Source organism: Schistocerca serialis, chromosome 8 (assembly GCF_023864345.2).
Source record: "Schistocerca serialis cubense isolate TAMUIC-IGC-003099 chromosome 8, iqSchSeri2.2, whole genome shotgun sequence".
Lineage (NCBI taxonomy): Eukaryota > Metazoa > Arthropoda > Insecta > Orthoptera > Acrididae > Schistocerca > Schistocerca serialis.
In genome coordinates, this window is record NC_064645.1 from 576978413 (window position 1) to 576996776 (window position 18364).

Genomic DNA, 18364 nt, shown 5'->3' on the forward strand with positions numbered 1-18364 from the left:
CCACCGAAGCCCACCTCAGAAATCTCTGTTCATTTTTCTTGTTTTGCAGTCTGTGGGTCTCAAGTGCAATCTTGCCATATATTAATTTTTTTTAGCTGTCAACTGAGTACTTAGGTTTCATACAGGGGTCAAACCATTTTGTCACCATGTTGATGCAATTGTGGCTTTGCCACAGCCGACCTTTGTAAGGCACTGCAGTTGCTTCTAGATAAAGTTGTGTACTACCGTAAGATTATTCCAGACACATTCACTGTTGCTCAGCTCCTGCATGCGCTTCTGCATAAAAATGTGTCCAGCTTGCAACTAACTGTTCACTTTGCTTAAATCTCAGCTTCAATCTGCTCCATATATGGCCACTTTTCAGCTGGGTCAGCATCTCATGTTGGCTACAGATGCCTCTCAGCACAGTCTTGGTGCATTGTTGGTGCACAAACATGTGGATGGGTCTAAACAACCCACTGCTTACACTTATGGGACTTCGACTTGGAAGGGAGGCTTTAGCGCAGGGACGGCCACGGCGTGCCAAACTGCACGCATGTACAGATGTGCTGCATGCGTGCTGTCCAGGGCTCGGTCCGCCTCGGCACTACTCGGCTTTCCTTGGTCTTTTGCGGCACTGCTCGCCACGGCGCGACAGACTAGCTGTGCGATGCGACATCTTTTCCTCCGACATAGGGTGCATTAGTTGATTCGTAGTGGCAGCCATGTTTATTCCTCGCTATTTGTTAGCGATTTGTAGGAAGTTTATAAGTACTGTACAGTGGTTGTTGCAATTGAACACATGCTCACAAAGAGGGGGGGGGGGGGGGGGGGGGTAGTGACACAACGTCACGAGCCTTCAGAGCTGAATGGGAATTGCAATATTTTTTTGAAGAGAAGGATGAAAATTCTCAATGTCTATTATGCAGTCGCATACTCACCGGGCACCGCAAATTTGCAATAGAACGGCATTATAACACCACACGCAAAGGACTTAATGATTTTGTTGGGAACAAGTTGGCGGAATTAAGAAGATGATGTGTTATGCAGCGAGACGGACCGAACGCGAGTAACACTTACAAATCTTTGTGATTCCGATGTTTGTATTTGTACATATTTGTCGTTAGAATTCGAATTTAGAGTTCACTCAATTTTTGTTTCCTCTTTTTAGCCTTCAACCGAACATAGAGACCTGTCTTTAAGAGCAAGCTACAAAATAGCACTCAAAATTGCAAGAGCGAATAAGCCTTTCAGTGATGGTGATTTCATCAAGGAGTGTATTGTTGAGGTGGCGGAACTCTTGACGCCACTGGAAGTAAAGAAGTTTAGTGAAATTAGTCTTTCCAGACAGACAATAGCTCGCCGCATAGCTGGTATGGCAGCGGATGTCTACTGGCAGTTAATTGATAGTGCCTGCAAGTTTATTGCATTCTCGATTGCTTTGGACAAGTCGACCGACATTTCGGACACAGCACAACTAGCGATTTATGTTGGTGGAGTCGACACAAATTTGCACGTGACGGAAGAACTGTTAGATTTAGTACCAATGAAACACCCAACGAGGGGTACCAACTTGCTAAAAGCAGTTGAAGAGGCAGTTGAAGCAGTTGGCCTGAACTGGAAAATGTTTGTTTCAGTTACCACAGATGGAGCGCCAGCAATTTGAGGTGCTCAAAATGGGCTTGTAGCATTGTTGCGTAAAAAACTAGGATGATCGACAGAAGATTTGTGCAGAATTCATTGTTTTGTACACCAAGAAGCTCTTTGTGCTAAGTATGCAAATTTGGAGTACGTGATGAAGTTGATAGTCACCATACTGCATTTTTTGAAGTTGCATGGCTTAGTACACTGTCAGTTTCAACAGTTTCTCATGGAACTGAACGAAGAGTAAGGAGATGTTATTTACCACAGGGAAATACGTTGGTTAAGTCGAGGATCATGCCTCAAAAGATTTTTCAATTTAAGACTCGCTATTGTTGAGTTCCTGAAGGAAAAAGGAAAGGCAGAGCCAAAATTAGATCCAAAATGGATTGCATACCTCGCTTTTTTAGTTGATCTGACTGCACACTTCAAAGCTCTCAATAAGACTTTGCAAGGTGAGTAGCAGCTTATTTCTGATCTGATGAAAAATGTGGATGCATTTAATAAGAAACTCGCATTGTGGAAGGAACAACTCATGAAAATGAATACTGCCTATTTCCCTACGCTCTCTAAAGTCAGAGAGAACACAACTTCTGACGAATTCGTTTCTGTGTTGGAGGAACTACAGGCACAATTTTCTTAACGTTTTCAGGACACTGCCAGTCTGACATCTGTTTTTGAACTATTTTCTAGACCCTTTGCCGTTTCAGTTGAAAGTACTCCAGTGCATTTGCAAATGGAAATGATTGATCTGCAGTGTAATTCCCATTTAAAAGACAAATTTTTTTTACGTAAAAACTGTCCAGGAATTTTGCGAAGGTTTTCCTTGGGAAGAGTTTCCCCGTCTCCCCAATGAGACTGCAAAAGTTATATCAGTGTTTGGATCGACATATGTGTGCGAAAGGTCTATTTCGATTATGAAACTAAATAAGTCAGGATTACGTGGCAATCTGAGTGACGAAAATATGACAAACTGTTTGCGTTTGTCCGTGTACCGTCAGTTTGTGCCAGATACGTACTTATTATGTCTACAGTGAACCAAAAATAATTAAATTAATGGTGATAATTATGTTGTATTTGTCATATGTTTTGTTGAGAATGTAGTTATTGCAAATTTTGTACAGTAGTTCCAGAATATAAAATTTGCTTGTTTCACATGCAGTTGGAATCACTTTTTCCACATCATACTGCATGCTGTAGACTACTTTCAAGTCTGTTTCTATATCTCAGCTTAAATGTTGTAAGAATTTTACGAGTGACGATGTGAGAAGCACGATATTGTTGGTGTAATGCAATTTCAAACCCAGAGTTATTGTTATTTTTCTGTAGGTGTACGAACAGCCAACAAAGATTCAGTATTGCTCAACACGATGTGTTGTACAGAGCTTAATATTATCAAATGTCGTAATATGAAACTAAGCCACATGCTAGCAGGGTGATGTTCCTTACGCGAATGCACTGTCGCGTGCGGCATGTTCATAGTTCCAAGCATGCGCGTGCAGTCAGCTGGTGTGGCAGTGGGGGACGTGTGACGTCAGAAGGGAGTGATGCACACATGCCGCGTTCTTGGCTGTCCCTGCTTTAGCAACTACGTTTGCTCTCAAGAAATTTCACATCTTTTCTTATGGTTCTATATACCACTTACTCGTGGATCACATGCCACTGGTTGCTCTTTTCAACCCTTCGGCTTCAGTGCCAGACAAGGCAGTGTGGTGTCCGCCGAACACCACACTTGCTAGGTGGTAGCCTTTAAATCGGCCACGGTCCGTTAGTATACGTCGGACCCGCGTGTCGCCACTATCAGTGATTGCAGACCGAGCGCCACCACACGGCAGGTCTAGAGAGACTTCCTAGCACTCTCCTCAGTTGTACAGCCTACTTTGCTAGCGATGGTTCACTGTCTACATATGCCCTCATTTGCAGAGGCGACAGTTTAGCATAGCCTTCAGCTACATCATTTGCTACGACCTAGCAAGGCACAATATTCAGTTACTATAATTACTATCTTCAAGAATGTATTCTGAACAGATACTATTGTGAATCATGTACCGTCAAGAGCGACGTTCATCATTAATGGATTAAAGTTAAGTATCAAACTAATTACGTCCGCTTTCTGAATTCCCATTCCTTGTCATGTTCCAAACCTCACGTCAGTTATTCCCTCCTCACGCCAGCCTGCACGAGCTAAAACGCGTGCATTTCAGCCTCCACTCTTAACATGGTGTCGGCTCTTCTGCTAACACAAAATTAGCAACGAGGAGTAAAAATGGTGTTCTTAACTATACTGACATAGGTCGTTGACACTGCCCTGATTTCATTGTGTAATGGCTTCGCCACAATTTCCTGATGTACTGTCTGAATTTTATCTCTTACAGAATCAGCAGACGCAGGCAGGCATTACTGGATGCCCTTGGACATCTCGTCCAGGGTCAACGTGCAATGCAAAACGACGCGGCACCCGCTGCTCCACTGCTAATGCAGCCACAACACGCAGTTGCACCGACCCTCAGACCTTTTGATGCTGCACTGGAAAGCTGGATGGAGTGGTCACGCCTATTTGGATTCCATCTCGCCGCCTACAGAATTCAAGGTAACGAACGGCAGCCTTTTCTTTTGTCATCAGTCGGTGTGCAAACCTACCGTGTGATAGTCCAATTATTTCCCCGACGCAACGTAGAAACTCTGTCCTACGAAGAAATTCTGTCTGCATTAGATGCATATTTCAAACAATCAGTCAATGTAGTTGCGAAACGGTATACCTTCTTTCATACAAAACGTACGGCAGGTCAGACTAATCAGGAGTGGGTTGCAACCTTGCAAGGCCTTACTAGAGATTGGGCTTTTGAGTGTCAATGTGGACTCCCATATTCAGATACTTTGGTACGTGATGCAATTGCACAGAACGTTTCTGATGTTCGTATAAGGGAACAGATTTTGAGACTAGTCAATCCCTCCCTTCAACAAGTGATGGACATATTGGATCGGCAGGACACACTTGACTTTGCTCAGGAATCATTTGAAACTTCGCCAGCCGTGTGTCAGGTTAACTGGCCCGCCAGGCGAGCTGCACGGAGCAGTAAACAGCCCTCGCGCCTGGCCGCGCCGCTGTCTCCAGGCTCTCCGCCATGTGTGCCGCGCTGGCAAGCAAATGCAGGGCTCAAATCATGCCCGCGGTGCACTACTAAACAGTCGCGTGAGAAATGCCCGTCACGCCGAGCTCTTTGCTTTTACTGTATTAAAAAGGGACGTGTTCGGAGTGTTTGCCAGAAAAAGCTCAAATCGAAAACTCCAAATCATTCCAGGCCCTTCCTTTACTTCACGAAGGAATTGGAATCGAACCACGGATACTCAGGCTCACAAACCTTCGCCCATGGAAATTCATGTCGTTAATTCAACTCTGCCCAGTGCTACTCTCTCTAAAAGTGACTGTGTTCGTCCCACAAATAGTCTGCGACGACATCGCCAGAACTCCCGTCAAGTCGCAAGTGAGTTTGTAGCAGTGTCAGTTCATGTTGCACGAGACAGTCGTTCTTGTTGTCAGCAGGACAATAAACTTTTTGTAGACTTGGACATTAACGGCAAAGTGATACCATTCCAGCTCGACACCGGACCTGCAGTTTCACTGATCAATCAAGACACTTACAAACTGCTGGGCACACCTTTGTTGCGTGCTGCAAATGTAAAGTTATCTAGCTATTCAGGTCAAGAGATCCCTGTGTTAGGACAGTGCTGCCTTCTTGCAACATCCAAAGTACAAACAAAACGTGTCATTTTACGTCCTACGTTCTTCTTCTGCAGTGAACTTGTTTGGTTTTGATTCATTTCAGTTGTTTAGCTTGACTATAGTAAATCAGGTCCTATCAGTGAACCAGACTGTGCCTTTAGAAAGTGTTTCTCGTCAACGTGATGAATTTGCAGACATTTTTGCACAGGACCTCAGTTGCGCTACGAACTATAAAGCACATTTGGAACTGGAAGTAAACACGCAACCAAAATTTTTCAGTGCGTGCAATGCTCCCCTCGCATTGCATGAGGAGGTCGCAAAAACATTACACGATTTGCAATCACAAGGTGTAATTGAACATGTGCAGGTTGCTCTCTGGGCATCACCCGTAGTAATTTTGCCAAAACCTTCAGGAAAATTGAGACTGTGTGTGGACTTCAAGGCAACAGTGAATCCACAACTAGTGGTTGCAACTTTTCCTTTACCCTGCCCGGAAGATCTTTTTGACAAACTGTGCCCAGGCACATATTTTTCGAAGTTGGACCTAGCAAATGCGTACTTGCAAATACCGGTGGACGAAGAATCTCAGCGCGTTTTGGTGGTTAACACGCATCTTGGTTTGTACAAATTCAAACGACTGCCATTCGGGTGTGCATCTGCATTGTTTCAGCAATATCAACAAACTGTTTGTGCGTCGGTCCATACTGCAGCAAATTATCTGGACGATATTGTTATCTCCGGAAAGACGGAAGAAGAACATTTAGCCAATCTCAGAACATTATTTCAGGTCTTGCGACATACGGAAGGACAAATGTGTGTTTTCTGCTCGTGACTTGCTATACCTGGGACATGTACACAATGCCCGAGGCATATATCCCAGTCCCACACACCTTCGTGCCATACACAACTTGCCTTTGCCGCAGAATTTGAAGCAGCTACAGTGTGTGCTGGTAAAAATCAACTATTATCACAGATATGTGCTGCATGCCTCTTCCATTTCAGCTCCGCTTCATCGCTTACGCCGTAAAGGTGTTCCGTTCGTCTGGACGCGCCTTTTGCCGGTTGAAATTGGCGTTGCTTTCTAATACTTGCTTACACCATTTGATCCCCAGAAGCCCCTTTTGTTGATGGTGGATGCATCGGATTTCGGGATCGGTGCTGTGCTTGCCCACAAAGATGGCTTGCACGACCGCCCTATTGCCTTTGCGTCCAAATTGCTCTCGTCTGCACAAAGACATTATTCACAGATCGAGAAAGAAGCATTGGCTCTCGTATTCAGTGTTACAAAGTTTCACGACTTCTTATATGGTCGTCACTTTACCGTAATCACAGACCACAAACCTTTGACATCACTTTTTCATCCGATCAAGCCTGTACCTCCACATACAGTGCAGAAATTCATTCGCTGGTCTATTTTCCTCTCGCAGTACCGCTATGATATCTTGTATCGGTCCACTGCTAAGCACGGAAATGCTGATGCGTTGTCCCGTTTGCCTGTTGCTGAGGATTGGGCATTCGATTCCTCCAAACTTGCTTGCATATTCATTGATTCGGAAACCGATGACATGGTTGAATCATTTCCGATTGATTTTCATCGTGTAGCTACAGCCACAACTGCCGACCCTGCGTTTTGTTGCTACGCAATGGCCCTTCTCAAAGTCACGAATTGCGGACCCGTTGGTTCACCAATTTTTTGCTCACAAGGAGAGACCTTTTGTTCGACGTGGTGTTTTACTCTTGTGTTTTGATAATGATCAGTCCAGGGTCGTGGTCCCACGTTCGTTACAGTCCTCTGTCTTAAAGCTTCTCCACCAAGGACATTGGGGTCTAGTGAGAATGAAACAACTTGCTCTTCTGCACTGTACTTGGTTCGGAATCGATGACGCGATTACGAATATGTGCTCTTTTTGCATGGTGTGTGCCGAACAACAATCAGCACCCCGCGGAAATTCTTTGCATGGCCAAAAGCCACTTCCCCTTGGCAACGTTTACACATCGATTTTGCTGGTCCATTCTGGAATGCTCCAAAGTTGGTCATGATAGATTCACTCAGTAATTTTACTTTTGTTGTCTGGTTGTCTTTCACGACATCATCTGCCACTGTCCAAACGTTATCTGCTATCTTTTGCACTGAAGGTCTTCCATAGACAAATGTTTCCAACAATTCATGTCCGCAGAATATCAGTCATTCTGCAAGGCCAATGGTATTCAACATCTGACATCTGTGCCATTTTCGCCACAGTCAAATGGTGCCACTGAATGATTGGTCAGGACTTTCAAGTCACAGACGTTGAAGTTGAAAAAGTCGCATTCTCGGCAGGACGCGTTATTGCTCTTTTTGTCCTCGTATCGCTCTCAGCCCCAAGGTGGTCATTCGCCGGCTGAGTTGCTCCACGGTCGCCATCATTGAACCTTGATGTCTTTGCTTCATTGAACCTTGATGTCTTTGCTACATCCGCCGCATCAGGTTCCTGTGCAGCGGCAGACACCTGCTTTTGTCCCAGGCGACGTTGTCCACTACCGCCACTATCGAGGTTCACGGCGTTGGCTCGAACGGTGCATTCTTCGCTGCCTTGGACACGCTATGTATCTGGTTTTGGGGGCCTCTGGTGAGGTGCGCTTGCCGCCTGCTTTCAGCGACGGTGCCATCCGGTCAGCTCCCCGAGGACCCATCTACTGGCTCGCCTCATCCCCAGGTGTTACCGACGCTGCCTACAGTTTTGCCCCATGGCCACGCGCCGCCATCGCCTGTTCTCCCGCCGGCGACGCCCGCAGTGGACGCGTCACTGCAGCCACCGGGCACCCCGTTGGTTACGTGCCGCCGATTGTTCCCCGTGACCAGTTGTCCTCCGACAGGGAACTCTTGCCCACTCCGGACCATATGTCGTCTTCGCCCATTGGGTGCCCCGGCCCGATGGAGGTCAACCCTTTGGCCCCTCCTGTCTCCCTACGGGCGCATACACCGCATGTTGGCGTGCACCCTGGAGTAGGTTTTCAGGCGGTCCCTACCTCCCCGCGGTCCGAATGGCAGGGTGTGGGTGGCACAGTCTTGCCTGTTGTTAGGCTTCAGTGCCAGACAAGGTAGTGTGGTGTCACCGCCAAACACCACACTTGCTAGGTGGTAGCCTTTAAATCGGCCGCGGTCCGTTAGTATATGTCGGACCCGCGTGTCGCCACTATCATTTCTTGCAGACCGAGTGCCGCCACACGGCAGGTCTAGTCTACACAGACTCCCTAGCACTCGCCCCAGTTGTACAGCCTAACTTGCTAGTGATGGTTCACTGTCTACATACGCTCTCATTTGCAGAGACGACAGTTTAGCATAGCCTTCAGCTACGTCATTTGCTACGACCTAGCAAGGTGGCATATTCAGTTACTATAATTACTATCTTCAAGAATGTATTCTGAACAGATAATATTGTGAATCATGTACCGTCAAGAGCGACGTTCATCATTAATGGATTAAAGTTAAGTATCAAACTAATTACGTCCGCTTTCTGAATTCTCATTCCTTGTCATGTTCCAGACCTCACGTCAGTATAGTTCTTCCCTCCTCACGCCAGCCTGCATGAGCTAAAATGCGTGCATTTCGGCCTCCACTCTTAACACGGTGTTGGCTCTTCTGCTAACACAAAAGGCAGCATGTTGTTTGCACTGATGGGTTCTCTCGTCTCTCAATGTCATTGTCAGATCCATTACCAGCCGACAGTGGAACACACCAATGCCGATGCCTTATGTCGCCTTCCAATTGGGCCAGACCTACTTTTCGATCTGGATGAATAGCTTTGTTTTTAGTTAGATATTGAGAATCAGAAAGTGGTCGATGGTTTTCCCATCTCTAGTGCCACAATCACCTCAGCCGTTGTGGTGGATTCTCTACTTAGTCAGGTCCTCTCCTGTGTGCAGTATGGTTGGCCAGAAAATCCCCCGGGCTGTGCCTTGGATCCCTTGCATAATTACTTCTCCCTCCAGCACCGCCATCTGTGTTTGACTGGGTTCTTTTGTTAGCTACAGAGATTGTGATTCCTGCTTCCTTAGGCCATAATATACTGTGGCTTTTGTGTTTTGGTCATTGGTGGACCTCTCGCACCAAAGCTTCGGCCTGTCGACATGTGTATTAGCTGGGCATAGATGGGGACATTATGCGGCTTATCACTGCTTGCACACACAATGTTCTGCAACAGGCAGCCCCACGGGCATCTTTCTCTCCCTGGTAAACGTTGCAGCACCCGTGGGAGCTTCTAGTTGTCGATTTTGCTGCACCCTTTCTAAATTAGTATTGGCTCATGGTACTGAATGCCTATTCCAACTTTCGCTAGATGGCATGTTGCCTGTCCAATCTGCAGCAGCCACTATTTTGGCCCTGTCCAAGATTTTTGCGATTGGGGGCTTTCATATACCATAGTTACTGATAATGGTCCCCAAGAAGTTTCTCAAGAATTTGCATTCTTTTGCCTGGCTATTGGTGTTTGCCATTCACAGCTCCCCCATTTCATCCTCAATCTAATGGTGAGGCCGAATGCATGGTTTGGACATTTAAAACTCAGTCACAGAAATATGTCCCCGGAAGTTCCTTTAGACTGCTTGTAGAATTTTAATTTGGTGGGGGACAAGAGCTACATGGACCCCAGCCACGGACCCTCCTTCCTTCAGCTGTTGCATCCTACACCACCTCCAAAGGTGTTGCCTGCTCCACGAGTGTTCTGTCCGGGTCCTCCTGTCTGGGCTCATGGTTTTGGCCAACAACAGAACTAAGTTCCTGCCTTCATAAGGCACCTGTGCTTCATCCACACTCCTAACATTTGGAAGTCCGGTCACTTCGACCAGCTGCGGCCATGCTTTGCAGTGTGTGTTCTGGAGAGTCCACCACCTACCCTGCCCCTGCCACCACTGACACCTGTTCCTGTGTCACAGATGGTCTGATTCACGCCACAGTGGGGTCATTGCCTGGCAGATTGCTGTCTTGAGTTCCTGCCTCTGCACCACTTCTCTACTGCCACTGATAGTGCAGTCTCTGCTGCACCTGATGCCGCAGCCGCCACCGCCTTGGTTGCTGGGCCCTGTGCGGCTGTTGTGTCCGACGCCCCATGTTGATGCCTCTGGTGATGACCTCAATGAGGACATCACTATGGAAGTGCTATCCCCAATTCTGCCATACAGCCTCTCATGAGAGGGGAGAACGGCACACCAAACCACCCCTCACCGCTTCCACTCCTACTCGCCAGTGCCTGCCTGCCACATGCTGCAGCACCTGTCATCAGTTGATGAAATGGACATCAGCGCCATCACTGGTGTTTTCTGTGACTCGTAATCTCAGTGGCTTGTGAGATCAGTGCTTTTATCTCCACGGTACCAGTGATTTTTTGATATCAGTGCTTTTTTTGGTACCCGTGTTCTTTTTCCAGTATCAGTGCATTTTTTCTGTCATGCGATTTTTCCATGCCTAGTGTTTTTTGTATGTATATGGCTTTCCCACCCCCTAGAAGGTAGGTGTGTTGTACCTTTACTTATGATGCATATTATTTCAGGGATCGCACGTTCGTACAGTTCACACTCCCACTTAGAGATGCCACCTTGGTTGGCCCCTGGTGTGCTCTGGTGAACCACCAAGGAAACAGTAATACTTAAGCAGTCACAAACAAGTGTGGCCTATTCTTTATGCTGTATTACTGTTGTCCAGTCAATGTGTTCAGTGTTACACACAACCTGTACCTTACATGTTGCTCTACATGGTACTACGTTCCATAAATCATGTTTGCTCTTGCTATAACAGCATAACAGCATTCAGTCACAAACGTGACAAAATGCTGCTTTAAAAGCATTCAAAACCAAGGTTCTGTAAGAAAAATTTTTTCATGTGGTTGAAGGCTCTGGTTCTGGTTTTCCCTAGTCTTTCACAAGACCTGATCAAATGATGGAGCAGCACGAAAAATATAATCCAACCTCATGAGTAGATAAAAATAAAAGGAATCATTAAACTGATTATGTACAAAGAAAACTAACGTATTACTGAAAACTACATGTAACGCTACTTTAATATTGCAGGATATGTGAAACAAAGTTATTATGTATAGTAATTTTCCTTTGCTTCATGTCACTTTGTATAAATCTGTTTTCCTGATTACTTCAAGGTGACAAATAACTTTGAATTGCAATATATTTCTACCCGTACCTTCTCAAGTTAACCTAAAATCAAACAAAATGAGAAGTGGCCGTGCGGTTAAAGGCGCTGCAGTCTGGAACCGCAAGACCGCTACGGTCGCAGGTTCGAATCCTGCCTCGGGCATGGATGTTTGTGATGTCCTTAGGTTAGTTAGGTTTAACTAGTTCTAAGTTCTAGGGGACTAATGACCTCCGCAGTTGAGTCCCATAGTGCTCAGAGCCATTTGAACCAAACAAAATGAAAACTGTACAAAAAATTATGAAAGAAACAATAATAAAAAACCAACATGTCCTCCATCCAAAGATATGACTGAATAGTGGAGGGAGTGAAATTAGAATAGTGATAGAAATATTTACATACTACAAATGTCTTTCCGTGTTAAGGGCAATGTACATTAAATGCAGAATTTTGCGACTTGCAATATTAGTAATGCCTGTTCTAGGCAACAAAAATGCCTAGATGATCTGTGCACGAGTTTTTAAATCTTTGTTGCACTTACTTTCTTTGCTTGCTACACTACATCAGTTACAAAAAACATTACAGCTGTTTTTCATCCTCCATTTTGCTGATGTTTGTCCATGGGAGAACTTGTGGAGGTACATATCTCTTTTTTACAATAAAACCCAACTAGTTGGTGAGCTTACTACAGCTCAATATTGTGTTTATTTCAAAGAACTCAGACAATTTGTCAGTGATTAATAGTTTTCATTTCATGGTGACGAGAGTGAAGATGGAGTTACTGTTATGTGTAATGGTATCTTTGAATGTGTCTGATGCTGTAACAAACTGACACACTGATCGCTCATTTCTGTTTGGTGTATTTCTAACACTACATTTCTGCAACTTCTTTCTGAATATTCATTTTTATATAAGTTACAACTAACTCGTCATGTCTTAATGCTGTAAGTTATCAGGTAGTATAGGCAAATAAAACAAAATAACTAAAATATATTGTCACATTAAACACTAGGACAACAAACGTCTCCAGTCCTTTCCCTTCACCCCTCTTCCTTCACCCCCCTTCCTTCACCTTCAACTCTTCTGCCAGAAGAAGGAGCCTCTGGCTTCGAAAGCTTGTAAAAGTTAAACCCTTTTGTGTGTGTGTTCCCCTGCCGCCGCTTGGTAAGTAGATTTTTTATCTATCCATTTACAATATATAATAAAAATTGCATATTGAAGATAAAAGTAAAGATTCAACAACCAATTGTTAAGTATACCATTCAAGGCCTAGCCCAAACTCAGACTGCGGAAAATTACTGTAGGAAAGCAGGTGTTGCCTTTTTGGCTGGAAATAGCTTAGAATAAATGGATGAAAGAATGGAGAAAAGTATTTCCTAACAAGATATTGCTGCCAAAATTTACAGAATACCCAACTGTAGCCCACAATTTGCTTTGAAATAAGATATGCACAACAGTCATAGGAATCTCTCTTATTTTTTTTTTTTTTAAACTACCTAATATACAATATTACAGAACAGTTGTTCTTTAATGAGGCTGCTGTTGCCACAAATATCTAAGAAGCACAAATTTAGTTTATAACTGATGATACAGCACCAATTTTGCGCAAGACTAAAAAGAAAAAAAAAAAGAAAAGGTATACATGGACTCTCATGCAGTAAATTCCAGATGTTGGTTTAAGTGTGTAAATAAACTTGTGAAATGCACAGAATTTTTGCTGCTAAATTCACATCATCTGCAGTAGGAGAACTCTGTAATGTTAGTTTACAACACTCAAAATAAGGAAAGTCACATAACACTAAGAAAGCTCATCTTCCACTTCAGGCAGATAATAGAGATAGTAAATTACGAAAGTAAGAGCACACAAAAACATAGACAGCAAGGACAGCAATATCTTAAAAATTGCAGATCATACCATACACTTAATTGAAAAGAAAGTCCAATTTGAAACCAAAATTCATGTGATCAATATTGCTCGTTTTGGGCACTAAGGAGCTTCCAATTAATTTATTATAAAATTGCATCACATATTTCCTAACCATTTATTAAACTTGCCAAGTTATTTCAGAACAGAATTCTAAATTATGTTTATTAAATATAGCTATTTTGGAGATTGCAATATTGGGTACTCAACACTTAAACAACTAAGGGACAATGGATTATTTTACCTTCAGTGAAGAGATGCAAACGAAGGCCACATGTAGTTAGTCTCTCCCGAATAACCTCTGCACGTTCCAGATACAGGTGGTTATGGTAGCAACACAGTGGTAACTGCGGTGTGCGACATTCACTCAGACTGCTACCGCTGTACACTGATGTCCGAGAGACCACCGGTGAAGATCCATTAGGAAACTGCAGTGACCCCAGGCCATGTGCATAACCTGGCTGCCAAAGACATAAGAGTGTTACTTCTATGCTATGTATCATAATTTAACAACTGAATCTTTTTGAGTATAAAAAGTTAAAATGTGGTTCTCACTTTATTCAATACACTTGCATTTAGCAGTATCAGAAATGAGTTAGACATATCTCATCTCAGTGTACACAGTAATTGGGTATTGTGACCCAGTCTTGCAATGCAGCTGCGGTACTAACAAGAATGATGATCACCTTCAAGAGTGCATCAGAATTGTCACTGCAGTCAACACTTGCATTATGGTTGCACACCATCACTAATATAACACCTCCGCAACTCATGGGATTGGAAGCAACAATACGTGAATTGAAAGTTATATTTCTCAAACCATGACATGACCTCCAAATCCATGAGATCCTAGACTGTCTTCCTTCAAATTGGATTAAGTACTTGAATTCAGTATGGCAAGTTATGAAGGATTTCAACACCTAAGAAGAATGGTGCCAGACATAGAACTTAACCATAATGTATCAACAAGGTGTTACAGATCTCTCTGCTGGATTGTCAATCTTCAGCTGCTAGTAATATGACAATATTATGAAAGGCCACTATTCACCGTATGCCGGAAATGACGAGTCGCAGAGAGGCACAACAAAAAGACTGCTAAACAAGTAAGATTTCATCCAAAAAGCCTTCTTCTGAATTAGGCAAAACAAAAACACACACACACACACACACACACACACACACACACACACACACACACACACACACACAAAAATGATGTGCCTGTCCTTGACTCACATTTTCATTATGTGTTGGGTAGCAATCTATCCTTCCATAGTATTGCCATTATTCGATCCTGAATTTCCCATTATTTGATGCTGCTAATAATATGATATTTATGAATTTTTTGGATACATCTGTCTAGGTGCAATTTATATTTTGATTGGTGAAATTTGCCTTTATTTATTGAGGTGACCTGAAATACATGCTACCTGTAGATAAATACAACTTAAAAATCATTATTATGAAAGAGGAATTCATTCCAAAAAGGAATGTGTGAACTAGACTCAACCAATCATGGGAAGTGCCATATACAATGTCATTGTGAACTACTGAGGACTCTGCAACCTTTCCTCCAATGACTTTGGAGCTCATGAACAAACTATAGAATTCATGTTTAAAGAATGTCTTCTGCAGAAATACATTTGTAAGACTTGGACATTTTATAGATACCACACCTTCAGCCTTCAACTGTCAACAGCTGATGGATATAGAGTTATGAGATGTCCTATCTTCCCACATTTTGCTCTGTTTTGTGTAACAGCTGCTGTTATGTCATTTAAATCTATATACAAGAAACAAAAATCATAGGAAATATGCTAATTCTCTTGCATGAAGGACTGAGTAGGCCAGCAAGTGGCTAGCATATTCATATTACTACATGCTTCTTGTGTGATGAAAAAACTTTACAAAAGACGAACAAATCAACTAAGGATATTTCAGTGTATCCAGTTGTGGCTAATTACTTATTATGGGAATCAAGTTTGCCATTACTCTTTTGTTGTGCTGATGACACATTCATGACTTGGTCAAATACTGTTATGGCTCTTCCCCATTTCCTTGATATGATGAATATCATGCCTTCTAATATAAAGTTCACAAGTCAGATGAAGAGAGACAGAAAATTACCATTATCGGACATTTCAGTTAAACAAAAATTTGATGAATTTCTTTGTCACACTGTGTACTCAGACTAATGCATACAGGCTTTTATCTTGGCATGGAGAGCTCACATTATTTGGCTAAAAGAGAGAAATTTAAAATACAGTGTTTCACAAAAGACGCCTGGGAGGGGTCCACTGGTCACACAGTGAGTTTGTCATCTGTCTCTGCTGCGTCTGGCAGTTGGCACTATGAGGAGTTCTCAGACATCAATACTTTCCGTGCATCCCCTACACTGGCTGAGTGTACTGGTATATTTTTTGTTTTTTCAAATGCATCATTATTGCAACTGCGCCAAGTCATGGCTTTCCCTGCCTATATGTCACTGGGCCTGGTCCTCAGAAAAACCACTTGTGTATCTTCTATACTGTATGATTTAGTGTTCAGGTGTTTTGTTTTGAGTTTCCTGTTGAGTATCCATTTCGCATGGTATACATGAAGGATTAACAAGTGTTTCTTGAGTTGAACTATGCAAAAACAAATTTGTGTGTGGAAAGTAGGCTTGAATTCATATGAAAATTTCCCAGTGTGCATGTTCCCAATGATTCAATGATATGCAGATTAGTGAAGAAATTTCAAGAGACTGGATCAGTGTTACAAAAATGAAGGTCTAGGGAACCTAATGTTTTAACCAAAAATAAATTACACGTGATAGTGGAGACCTTGCAGAGAAGTCCGAGAGAAACTCTACACTGTTTGGCAATTCAGACCGGTATGTCAAGAGCATCTGTTCACAGAGTTGTGCGCTCATTCATGTTGAAACCATATAAAATAATCGTAGTGCATGAACTGAGGAACTCTGATACTGTTGCTCAACATCGTTATTGCAACCAGCTGTTACAATCTGTGCATGATGGGGAAGCTGATTCTGAGATGCGTGTATTTATAATTTAAGTATGGCTGCATGTGTCACGGTATGTAAATCTCAGAAAAATCGATGCTGGAGCTCCAAAAACCCTTACAAATTACATCAACAATCTCTGCATGATGTGAAAACAGGAATGTGGCGTACAGTTAGTGCAAAACAGATTACTGTACCACTCTTTTTCCACAAAACAATACGTTCCAACAGGTATGTGAACAATATACTGCATCCTTATTTTGGTAACTAATCTCTAATGAAAAGATGTATGTTTATTTCATGCAGGACAATGCAAGTCCACACATCGCCACTGCTTCTACGACAGCAATACGAAGTGTTTTTGACGACAGGATAGTCAACTGTCCTCTTCGTTCTCCAGATATAAATCTGTATAATTTTTATCTCTGGGGAATGTTGAAAGACAAGGTGTGTGCAACCAATCCCCACACACTCTAAGAACTGGAAGACAGGATTTGACTACTCATTTTCCAGATTTTGGCAGTTAAAATTCGTCAAGTGTTAACAAATGTTTTCATAAGATGTCAGGCTGCTCTTACCATACAGAGGGACATCATTTTGAGCACCTACTGTAAGTAAATGTAATCTTAAATTAAACAGATGGCAAAACTGTATACGCTTAACTCAGGGGAAGTGCATATGCAGCTGACTATGGGCAGATTAGTGGCCAATGGTCAGGAGTGACGGCTGCTGGCAGATGCGGTGGTGGCGGCCGGTGGCTGAATACCACACGACCCGAGGAATCCTCCTGGGCATCTTTTGTGAGACACCCTGTACTTAAATATATAGCACCATGATCATTTCCAATAAGAATTGCCTGTATTCTAAGATAACACATCTATTAATGGTAGTTTGGAGAACAGCAATGGTAATAGGCATTGAGTATATCATAAAAAAAAAAAAAAAAAAAAAAAAAAAAAAAAAAAAAAAAAAAAAAAAAAAAAAGTAAGTGTGGACAACCATTACAAATAATTCATTTGCAACACTTCTGCCCTTTGTAGTGTTCCACACAGTAAAATAGCTAGAAAACAAGGAGGAATTTTATCAATTTTGTGTTTGCCGAAGAGATTAAAAAGTGCTCCACACCTATAAAGAGACAACTGTGCCCTCAGGGTATGTGTAATACACAGGATTAGTCACCTAAAACTTGCACCGGAAATATTGCAGAAATCAACTGACCTGCAGTTTTCAAGAATGGACTAGTAGTCAGGGGGTCGTATTAATTATCAGCCAGCCAACAGATTGTAATAATACTCAGAAAATGTATTTATTGTGCATACACACACATCTTTTTTTAATGGAGTATTGCCTATTGACAACAACAAATGAAAAGCAAGCTAAATTAGAATGTCAGTGGTGTTTGTTGCAGGAGTCTAGTGTGAGTCTTTTACAAAACATTGTACTGTGCAAAGTTTCCACACTGACACTTGTTTTGTACCGTTCAACCTGTGTAGTTGTTAGGTACAATGTTGTTCATTGTTATGTTGGCTTAAAGTGTGCTTGTGTATTCCTTGAGCACACTGTGACTTGCTGTGACTAATAAGTTGGTGTGTGTCAGTCCAAGCACTATGTAGTGAGTGGATGATATAGTGTATGGAGAGTGTAGGAAGAATGCAGTTTGTATCTTGTACAGTGTATGAAACAAGATGTCCCAATAGACATCCATCATATCAGCAATTATATACCAGCCTCTTCAACCAGTTATGTGAAAATGGTAGTGTAACACCTAGACAAGGTAACAGAAGGAAACAAGTCAAGACAGAAGAAGGCAATTAATGTTCTTGTTGCTGTTGCAGGTGATCCACACATTAGCTCCTATGCAATCACACGAGGAAGGGGCCACGAGTTAAGCAAGTGTATACACATTCTCCATCAACAAATGTGCATCCCTATCACATCGCTCTCCATGAAGAGCTGCATGGAAACAATTATGAG

General features: G+C 42.8%; 1 protein-coding gene across 1 annotated transcript in view; it reads right to left on the minus strand.

Annotated features, from left to right (window-relative positions):
• LOC126416209 (PHAF1 protein CG7083) overlaps positions 1-18364 on the minus strand; it is a 140289-nt gene that overhangs the window by 89005 nt on the left and 32920 nt on the right. Inside the window, exon 6 of the mRNA XM_050083800.1 lies at positions 13634-13850. Within this exon, the coding sequence (XP_049939757.1) occupies positions 13634-13850 (217 nt within the window). The remainder of the gene's footprint in view (positions 1-13633; positions 13851-18364) is intronic.